This window comes from Monopterus albus, unplaced genomic scaffold (assembly GCF_001952655.1).
Source record: "Monopterus albus unplaced genomic scaffold, M_albus_1.0 scaffold517.1, whole genome shotgun sequence".
In the NCBI taxonomy this organism is placed as follows: domain Eukaryota; kingdom Metazoa; phylum Chordata; class Actinopteri; order Synbranchiformes; family Synbranchidae; genus Monopterus; species Monopterus albus.
The window spans coordinates 69,751-79,823 of NW_018128397.1; the positions used below are offsets into that span (position 1 = coordinate 69,751).

The 10,073-nt window shown below is 42.0% G+C and overlaps 1 protein-coding gene across 1 annotated transcript; it reads left to right on the forward strand.

The window, feature by feature from the left end:
• Positions 1-33: 33 nt before the first annotated feature.
• Positions 34-2,557, forward strand: LOC109952925 (extracellular calcium-sensing receptor-like). Its single transcript, XM_020588251.1, has 4 exons — positions 34-396; positions 528-755; positions 932-1,055; positions 1,644-2,557. Exons 1-4 carry the CDS (start codon positions 34-36, stop codon positions 2,555-2,557), a joined length of 1,629 nt encoding a protein of 542 aa, XP_020443907.1.
• The last annotated feature ends 7,516 nt before the right edge of the window (positions 2,558-10,073 follow it).

The window sequence follows — 10,073 nt, forward strand, 5'->3', positions numbered from 1 at the left end:
GAGGGATGGATCATGGATACTCAAACTGCAGAAATGGATACACATCACATTCTGGATGGTGCCATAGGTCTGTTCATCCCCAAAGCACATGTCAGTGGCATGACAGAGTTCATGTTAAATGTCAAGACAATCAATTCATCCAGTAACGAAATTTTAACAGAGTTCTGGGAGACTTTATTTAACTGTAAGTTCAAACAGTCAAACTCATCAGCAGATAATCAGAGAGAATGTACTGGACATGAAGATCTGACTGGAGTGCAAAACATCTTCCCAGATATGACACTCATGCCTCATTTTAACAATGTCTATAAAGGAGTGTATGCTGTGGCACATGCAGTTCATATTACTCTTGGATGTAATGAAACATGTAACAAGATGCAGCTAGATCCACTCACAGTGAGTTAAACATTAAATCAGTTATACTTAGGCCATTGAGTTGCAAATAAAAAAAGCTGAAATTTGTAAAATTAATTAGAAAAAGTCTGTATGTTTGCCATAATTAACAAAATTGATACCTATGTTTCTAGATTTTACATCACATAAAAAAGATTCATTTCAAAACCAAGGAAGGAGATGAGGTTTACTTTAATGAAAATGGAGAACTACCAGCAAAGTATGAAATTATAAACTGGCAGCCAACAAAAAATGGCATTGTGGACTTTGTCACAGTTGGTCTTTATGATGCATCTTTACCAGCAGACAAACAGCTGAATCTGCATCTTGAGTCTGTTATTTGGGCACAAAACTCAAAACAGGTAAATGACCATGTCATATAACTATAGTTATTAAATAAATTATCATCACTGTACGTGTATTATTATTACTGTATCATTATGTTTGGTTTCAAAGTTAAAAATAAAGGTTTGCAAAGTTAAAACCTTTGCAAAGTCAGTGCCCATACATATTTTTCAGTGTAATTTTGTCCATGCAGGTGCCTGTGTCAGTTTGCAGTGAGAAATGTCCCCCAGGAACTCGCAAGGTTCTCCAGAAAGGAAAACCTGTCTGCTGCTATGACTGTATCAGATGTGCAGAGGGAGAAATAAGCAACATTACAGGTCTATTAAAATTCACCATTTGGCACTTCAGTGTGCCACAAAACAAAATTCATAAAGCAGACATGTTTACATGCCAGTCATAAGAAATTTGGGGCTGTGTGCATGTCAAATTTAAAGTCCCGGTGTGATAAATATCATGTAATTCTTATTTATTCAAAATATTCCAATGACACTGTTTATAGAAAAATGATAAAATCTGGGGAAATTTTGGGCAGTCTATGTTGCGTTCAGCCATTTCATGCTCAGACAATCTTGAGTCACATCCATGTGAAAGGAAGGGAAGCACTGTGGTATGCTTTTTCAGCTACAGTTCATTATTTATTACAACCGAGTTATGTCAAAATCTACAATTACTTCTTAAACTAATAAAACGATGCAATTAAAATCAAAATAAATACAAAGCTAGGAAAATTTATGAATAGAACTACAGTATATATTTAATTATTTACAGAATTCATTTTTATGTTGACACTAAAGTTGTCCATTTATTAACTTATAACCCTATAATGTATATGCACAGAAGAAAAACAGAAAATAAAGATAAAATGAATGTGTAAGTCTGACATCTGCTTTAATACAATTTTTCAGATTCTATCACCTGTGAGCAATGCCACCCTGAGTCCTGGTCTAGTGAGAGAAGAGATGCCTGTGTAAAGAAGGAGGCAGAGTTTCTATCATATGAAGAAATGATGGGAGTACTGCTCACTGCAGCGGCCTTATTTGGAACATGCATGACTGCTGTTGTGGCAGCCATTTTCTTCAGACACAGGACAACTCCTATTGTCAGGGCCAACAACTCTGAGCTGAGCTTCCTGCTGCTCTTCTCCTTGACTCTGTGTTTCCTGTGTTCTCTGACCTTCATCGGCCGGCCCTCTGAGTGGTCCTGCATGCTGCGACACACAGCATTCGGCATCACCTTTGTCCTCTGTATCTCTTGTGTTCTGGGGAAAACTATAGTGGTGTTAATGGCCTTCAGGGCTACACTTCCAGGCAGTAATGTGATGAAATGGTTTGGGCCTGCACAGCAGAGACTCAGTGTTGTGGCTTTCACTCTCATCCAGGTTGTTATATGTATCCTCTGGTTAACTATTTCTCCTCCTTTTCCATTTAAGAATTTTACCCAGTTCAAGGACAAAATCATCTTAGAGTGTGCTCTGGGATCAGCTGTAGGCTTTTGGGCTGTACTTGGGTACATAGGCCTTCTGGCCATCTTATGTTTTATTCTGGCTTTTCTGGCTCGGAAACTGCCTGATAACTTCAATGAGGCCAAACTGATCACCTTCAGCATGCTGATATTCTGTGCAGTCTGGATCACTTTTATTCCAGCATATGTCAGCTCTCCTGGGAAGTTTAGTGTTGCTGTAGAGATATTTGCTATTCTGGCCTCCAGTTTTGGACTGCTCATTTGTATTTTTATTCCAAAATGTTATATTATCTTAATGAAACCAGAGAAGAATACAAGAAAGAATATGATGGACAAAGGGGCATCACAATCATTTTGACAACTTAGAAAATGTGGTGGCAAAGGCATTTTTGTGTCATTATCATGTTCACATGTGTTAACCAGACTCAAGCAGAAACTAATCATGTTATTGAAGTTTTCTTTTTCTACCTTTTAACATTTATTGCACTGTATTTTTTCACATTGACATAGCATGTGGAGATGAGAGAATTTAATGTTATGTAATGCACAATCAACTAATGTATAATCAAGCACAAATGAATATACAAATTTAATACTCCTTTTTCTTAATGATTCTGTTAAGGAATAAAATCTGCATTTTTCATACAATTGTTGGCCTAATTTGTATTTGTTTCATGTGGTCAGACAATTCCAAAATTGTAAACATGCAAACACTAATTACTGTTAATTGTTTGTGTCTACTTTGTCCTCTCCGAGACAATGATATATTCAATTTGATTTTTTTTCTTTTGCAGAACAGCCTCAAATGTTGAAGAATTCAGATTCGCTCAAGCAGTGATTTTTGTTATTCAAGATTTATGACAGCTGTGGAACCATTAATGAGCTACATGTGAAATTAGTGTTAATACATTCAGTAATGATCACAGAAGAGGGTCACACTCAATGACAAGAAACCACCTTTACAAAAGACAAAATGGCTTCTGCTGTTTGGCCTTCAGTGACCCTGAGTCCTGATCCTTTGATCAGCTGTGAAAACAGCCAATGATGGCAACTTTCAGTAAAACAGACACTGAGGTACTCTACTCTCATTAAAAATTACCCCACAAGTTATTTGTGCAAGCAGCTAATTACAACCTATTGTTATGTTTATGTGACCAAGTACTCTAGAGGTTGTAGGTTTTCTGTTGGAAGTAAAGTCAGGTGATGTTATACTTCCATATGGTTCAAATACAGCAGAGGCTAGGTCAGGGTGGATGGATGGTTTGACAAAACAGCGGAGACCACAACAAAAATCAAAACAGTCCATAGGCCAAAGATGTGCTCACTGAAAATAGTGTGGAGTGCAGCCACCCAGGGGGTGACTGAGAAACCAGGAAGGGAATAAAGACCATTCAGAGGAGGATCGTGGGACAGGGCAGGGAATGAAGAACTCTCTGGTGGATGACCTCGGGAACAGGCAGGAAGCTGAAGAGACCACTCAGGAAGACGGCCTCGAGGCCCAGCAGGAAGCCAAGGCCGCTTTGGAGGACCATCTCGGAGCCCAGCAGAAAGCCAAGACCACTTTGGAGGATGGCCTCGGAGCAGAGCAGGAAGCCAAGATCGCTTTGGAGGATGGCTTTGGAGCCCAGCAGGAAGCCAAGGCCAATAGGTTAACCAGAAGCAAAGTCCAGATCCCCTTGGATTCCCCTCTTTGAACTCTGAAAAGGAAAACAGGCAACTGGTGTTGGTGGCGAGGACCCTCAGGAGGATGGACAGGGTGCTGGTGACGGTGGGTGAACCACTCTGCAGCGGGCTGGGCAGACTAGGTAAGGACCACCTCACAGGTTTTGACTGAGGAAGAGGAGATCCAGGTCTGGGCTGCTGCTTGAGTCTTTGTATTCATCTCCCCTAGAGGAGCACCGTAACCGGAGTAGGGGTACCACAGATGTACCCCCAAGGAACGGGAGAAGTGTTGGTGCCACCAAAAGGGACCATCCAGGACATAAAAGCAGGAGTACTAATGTCACCATCAACCCACCAGTACAAAGGAACAAGAGCCGACTTGTTGCAGGTATCCCACTGGGGCATAGAAGCTAAGGTGGCATCTCTCTTGAACCACCGGGACCGAGGAACAGGGGCTGTGGCAATGCTAGTGACCCTCCAAGGTACAGGAATTGAAATGGTGGCATTGCCAGTGATCCACTGGAATGGGAGTGGTGTATCCATCAGTGATCCACTCAGGTATAGGAACTGGAGTGGTGGCATCACTGGAGACCCAACAGGACACACGGGCAGAGGTGGTGTCATCATCAACCCACTGAGAATCAGGGACAGAGGCAGCATCTCCATTGACACAGGAACTGGAACAGTGGTGTCGATGTCAACCCACTAATGCATAGGAACAGCGGCAGTATCAGAGTTCTGGCTTGCCTTCAGGGACAGATGTGGAGATGGCATTGGGCCCATTAACCCCCTCCGGAACCAGAATAGAGGTGTTGTTGAAGTTGTCGACCCACCGGGGAACAGACGTGGTGGCATTTGACTTGTTGATCCTCTGTGGAACAGAAACATATGCGGTGGCTTCAGCAAGCTTTCTGAGGATAGGATCTGTGGGGAGGTCCACCCGGAGGCCTAAGCAGGTGAGGCTTTGAGGCAGTTGACCCACTCAGGGATAGGCTTAGAGGTGGCAATGACCTGCTGGGGGACTGGAACAGATGCATCGTTGGTTGACCCAAGGACAGAGAAAGGTTTGGTAAATGATAAATGGACTGTATTTATATAGCGCATTTTTCACAGTGTGTTGCACTGGCCAAAGCGCTTTACAGGAGATCATACACCATTCACCCATTCACACACACATTCACACACCGATGATGACAAGGCTGCATTAATGCTGACCCACTCAGGAACAGGAATATAGACAGTGTCAGCATCCTGACTGACCTGCTCATCATCATCAGCATCAGCATCCTTGCAGATCCATTCAGGAACACGAGTGCAGGTAGCACCAGCATCTTCAATCAGCAGTTCAGGAACAGGAGAGGAAGCGGCGTCAACCTCCCGTCAGACCCGCTCGGCAACAGGTTTAGTCGGCATCAACCCACTCAGGAACAAACATGGCTGTGGGGTCAACCCACTTAGGAACAGGGATGGTAGTGGTGTCGACCCGCTTGGGGACAGGAACAGAGGCGGTGCCAGCACCCTCTCAGAAACGGAAGCAGAGGCAGTGTTGGGAACCTGGCTGACCCTCTCAGGGACAACTGCAGAGGCGGCTTGCTTGGAAACAGGAGCAGAGGCAGTGTCGGCATCTGAGGCAGTATAGGCATCCCAGCCAACCCGCTCAGAAGCAGAAACAGAAGTGACATCAGCACCCTCGCTGACCTGCTTGGGAATAAGAACAATGGCGGTGTTGGCATCGCAGCCAACTTGCTCCAAAAAAGGAACAGAGACCTCAGCATGGGTGTTCTTGTAGCCATGCAGGAGAGCTGGAGCCTCAGCAGGGACATTTCTGTTGGAACACTGAGGGACTGGAGCCTCAGCAGGGACACTCAACACATCAGGAAACCAGTGCTACAGTGGGGAAGTTTTTGCTGCCAGTCCAAGGTACCAAACTGGTTTTGGAGGCATTGGTAGGCACGCTGTTCTGCTCAGAAACAGAAACCAAAAGGATTGGGTCAGGGTTCTCTTTGACCCACTGTGGGACAGGAGCAGAAGCCCCAGTGTGGGCATTATCATCGGTGCACTGGAGAGCTGACACCTCTGTGGGGACATTTTCATCGGCACACAGAAGAATAGGAACTTCGGCAGGAACATTCTTGTCAGCACCCCAGGGAACAGTTGTTACAGAGGGGACATCAGCATTGTCACACTGGGAGTCAGGAATTGGCAACAGGTGAAGGCAATGAATGGTAATCATGAACTGGAGTAAAACTGAGGCAGGTGAGATAGCACAAAACAGGAAACTCTTTCAAAATAAAAGTATAAATCAGGAAGCAAGTCTGCAACCCTAACACCACCATGTTTTTTCCCTTGTGGTGGCCAAGGTCTGATGTGAACTAAATTAATTCAGGCAAATAATTTCAATTCCAATGATTATTTATTATTACAATAATTCTGAGCAGTTCAATAATTTGAAAGACAGGGAAAAGAATCACCATCTCTGCAGAGAAAGGAATAAAAGTATCAGACAAGAAGATTGTCACCGAGTCAGTCATTTTGGGTCATACAGTCCAGTCAGTCGAGTCAGATTGGTCCCGTGTTAGGATTGGATTTCAGTAGTTAAAGTTATTTTTCTATTTATCATCAGTATTATTTTGCTTTTATAATGGAAGAGTTCAGTATGACTATTTGTCTGTGTTTTATTAACAGCTCCATGTATCAGTATTAACCTAAGCTCTTATGCATGCATCATAGTCATAATATTCAGATTTGAGTCAACTAGTAGTATTTCTTGTCTTTTTGGTGAAATGTGCATAAATTGATTGCAGAGATAAGTGTCATCCTGGAAACTATAGATAAGATGCTAACCACATGTCTACTTTCAGTTAGAAAGAAACGCCTGGAAAAAACAACACACAGTAGTAGTGACAGCCACTGCTGCTTTGCCTACTTTGCTTACTTTTGCTTCGTGTGCTTTTATGTTAAGAAGCTTACTCAGCAGTATATTTCCTATTCATTGTATAGTACCCAAGTTTTATGGTGTATGAGCTGTATATAAATGGTTTGAGGTGCAGGGAGTCAAAGAGCCCAGCGCTGTAATAACTCTGCATGTAATCAGAAGAAAATAAATACGTAAAGCTGATTCTTGTTTCCTGAGTGTTACTTCTTGGGGCGTTCAGATAAAAGAACCGGTTGAATCTAAAACCCGTCTCCCCTCTCGGCCTGGCTACTCGCTTTCCACTGTTCCGTCTATCTTCTGTGCATGTCCTTTCTCTCTGATTCACTGTTTTTTTTATGCCCCTCATAATGTTCACAGTTCTTTCTGGCTTTAACATCATTTCTCAAACATAACTCTTAAGCTTCCCATTTAAGGGAAGCTACTCTCCTGATGTTTATTCACAAGGTGAACCCGTAAACTAAACAAAGATGACACAAACCAGCATGTTCTTGCTTGACCAAGCTACCAGTACATAGTTCCCATGGTCTCCATGCACAAACATCTCCAAACATTTCAGAGAAACAGATCTTGCAGGATTATATAAATGCCTCTGTAACCGTCGGGTTGGCCACGCCTATACCGCCAGGTGAGCAATTTGCTGGGTTGAATATGGATATAAATACCACCCCTGGAGAAGCTGTTGTGATAAGTAATTGTTGTGCTGGTCACCGCTGTGATTGTTCTTGAAGTGAATCTACCTCCATTGATCTGTGTCCTGCTGTCTTTTGAGGTATGTCCAGTGAACTGACTGTATATTGGATATATTGCAGTGTAAAGTGCTTAATCAGTTTGTTTTGTTTGTAGATTGTTTAAGGGATTACCACATGCTCTCCAGGGGTGATAACTGATGTAAGCATGATCCTGCAGAAGTTGGCGTCCATCACACATGTTGTGCTAGAGTGACACGCAGCCAAGGTAGTCTTTAGCGCCATTGGTTTTAATTGTTTTGAGGTTTTTTTATGTTATTTATTAACAGTGGCTTTACTCTTTGCAGTAGTGACAGCCACTGCTGCTTTGCCTACTTTGCTTACTTTTGCTTCGCGTGCTTTTATGTTAAGAAGCTTACTCAGCAGTATATTTCCTATTCATTGTATAGTACCCAAGTTTTATGGTGTATGAGCTGTATATAAATGGTTTGAGGTGCAGGGAGACGAGACCTTCTTATGTTTGATTTGGGTTTGGTTTGGATTGATTGTTGTGATGTTTATTTATAGGTATTTTCTAATCTGGAGACCCCTGACCATTTTCTATTCCTGTTCTACACTGTATTTATTGAGTGGGGAGTAACTTCTTAAGCACTGTAAATAAAACCCACTAATTGCACCGAAGCCAGCCGCCTGGGTCTGTTTATTTTCTGCTCGCTCAGAATTGTGTCGAGCTGCCATAAGAGTAAAGTATACTGGCCCGGTCACACTTAACTCACCCTTACATAACTATCATCTATTCCCTACTGCAGATAATATCTATATGTAATCTACACACTCCTACTATATTCTATTACATATTACATTTTAACTTGTTTTTAACCACTACACACTAAAGCTAACAGAGTTGTTTTATGCTAATCCTAACCCAACATTTGACATAACATTTTCATTTCATACATTTTTTTAAATTCATTATTTTTTATTTCTGAATTTTAATGGTTTTATATATCTGGCAAATTTTCTGTTACTGGTTGGGCAGGTGGTGGCATAGTGATGCAGTGGTTAGCGATGTCACCTCACAGCAAGAAGGTTCAAAGTTCGAGCCCAGCGACCTGGTGCCTTTCTGCATGGAGTTTCAATGTACTCCTTGTGCCTGCGGGGGTTCTGTCCAGATCAAGTACTCCAGCTTCCTCCCACGGTACAAAGATATGCGGAAAAGCCCCAGGCCTCAAAGTTCCTCTGCAACTTCCTGGTCCATGCTGAAATGTTTTGACTTATATCTTATATCAACCAGGCAGTGGTGACTGTATCTTGGGTGAAACATCCAGAACATAAACACAACAAACGCGAATGCGCACTATAACACACATTTTTAGGCACACAAGTCAGAGAGGGGCTGCTGCGTTCATTCGCGCCGCCATCATTTGATAACAGTCAGTAAATTAAAAGATTACTGATATTTGTAATGTAATAAATGTTAGTTAATTGTTTTAAAGCAAAATAAAAATTCCTTATAACAAGTAACAATGTATAGTATGACTCAATATTCATATATGATGAGATATTTGAAACAAGTTACAGCTTCAATCAAGCACCATGTACCAGACGTGGACAAGTGCAGGCCATTATGGGAGACACCTCTTCCTCTCCTAGCATGGCTATAGCTACTGTTATTGGACCCTTTCATATGCCACTGGTGGGTAAGATTAGTAAATATGTAATTATATTTCTTAAATAATTAGTAATCTGCAATTATTCCAACTGCTAGGAGCAAATGTGAGTGTGTGATTGTTCTTTATCTTAGATCTTTATCTTGGGAGGTCTTTTTTTTCTTGTAGATCAGCGCCTTTGCCACCTGTGCTTGTCTCAGTGACAAAACCAAATACCCATCCTTCCTCAGAACAATACCCAGTGACTACTATCAGAGCAGAGCCCTGGCCCAGTTGGTCAAGCACTTTGGTTGGACTTGGGTTGGAGCTATTAGAAGCAATGATGATTATGGCAATAATGGCATGGCTACATTCACAGAAACTGCACAGCAGCTGGGCATCTGTCTGGAGTATTCTGTGTCTTTCTTTAGAAAGAACTGATTCAATGGAAAAAATAAATAAGATAATTGACATTATCAAAACTTCCACCGCTAAGGTGATTGTAGCTTTTCTCTCAGCCATGGATACGAGTGTGCTAATACATGAGCTATCTCATCACAACTTGACTGGGTACCAGTGGGTAGGAAGTGAGTCATGGATCAATGATTGGCAAACTGCTGAAATGGATACAAATAACATCCTCGATGGTACCATAGGCATGTCCAACCCCAAAGCACATGTCAGTGGCATGAAAGAGTTCATATTAAATGTAAAGCCACTCAATTCATTCGATAATGAAATGTTTACAGAGTTCTGGGAAACTTTATTTAACTGTAAGTTCAAACAGTCAAACTCATCAGCAGAGAATCAAAGAGAATGTACTGGACATGAAGATCTGACTGGAGTGCAAAACAGCTTCACTGATATGTCACTCATGCCTACATTTAACAATCTCTATAAAGGAGTGTATGCTGTGGCACATGCACTTCATAGTATTCTTGG

Bases quoted from the DNA above. Each gene is read 5' to 3' on its own strand.
- LOC109952925 (XM_020588251.1), top strand. From the start codon at position 34: ATGGATACACATCACATTCTGGATGGTGCCATAGGTCTGTTCATCCCC. The intron at 397-527 runs GTGAGTTAAACA...CTATGTTTCTAG, and splicing joins TGCAGCTAGATCCACTCACA to ATTTTACATCACATAAAAAA. The intron at 756-931 runs GTAAATGACCAT...TTGTCCATGCAG, and splicing joins GGGCACAAAACTCAAAACAG to GTGCCTGTGTCAGTTTGCAG.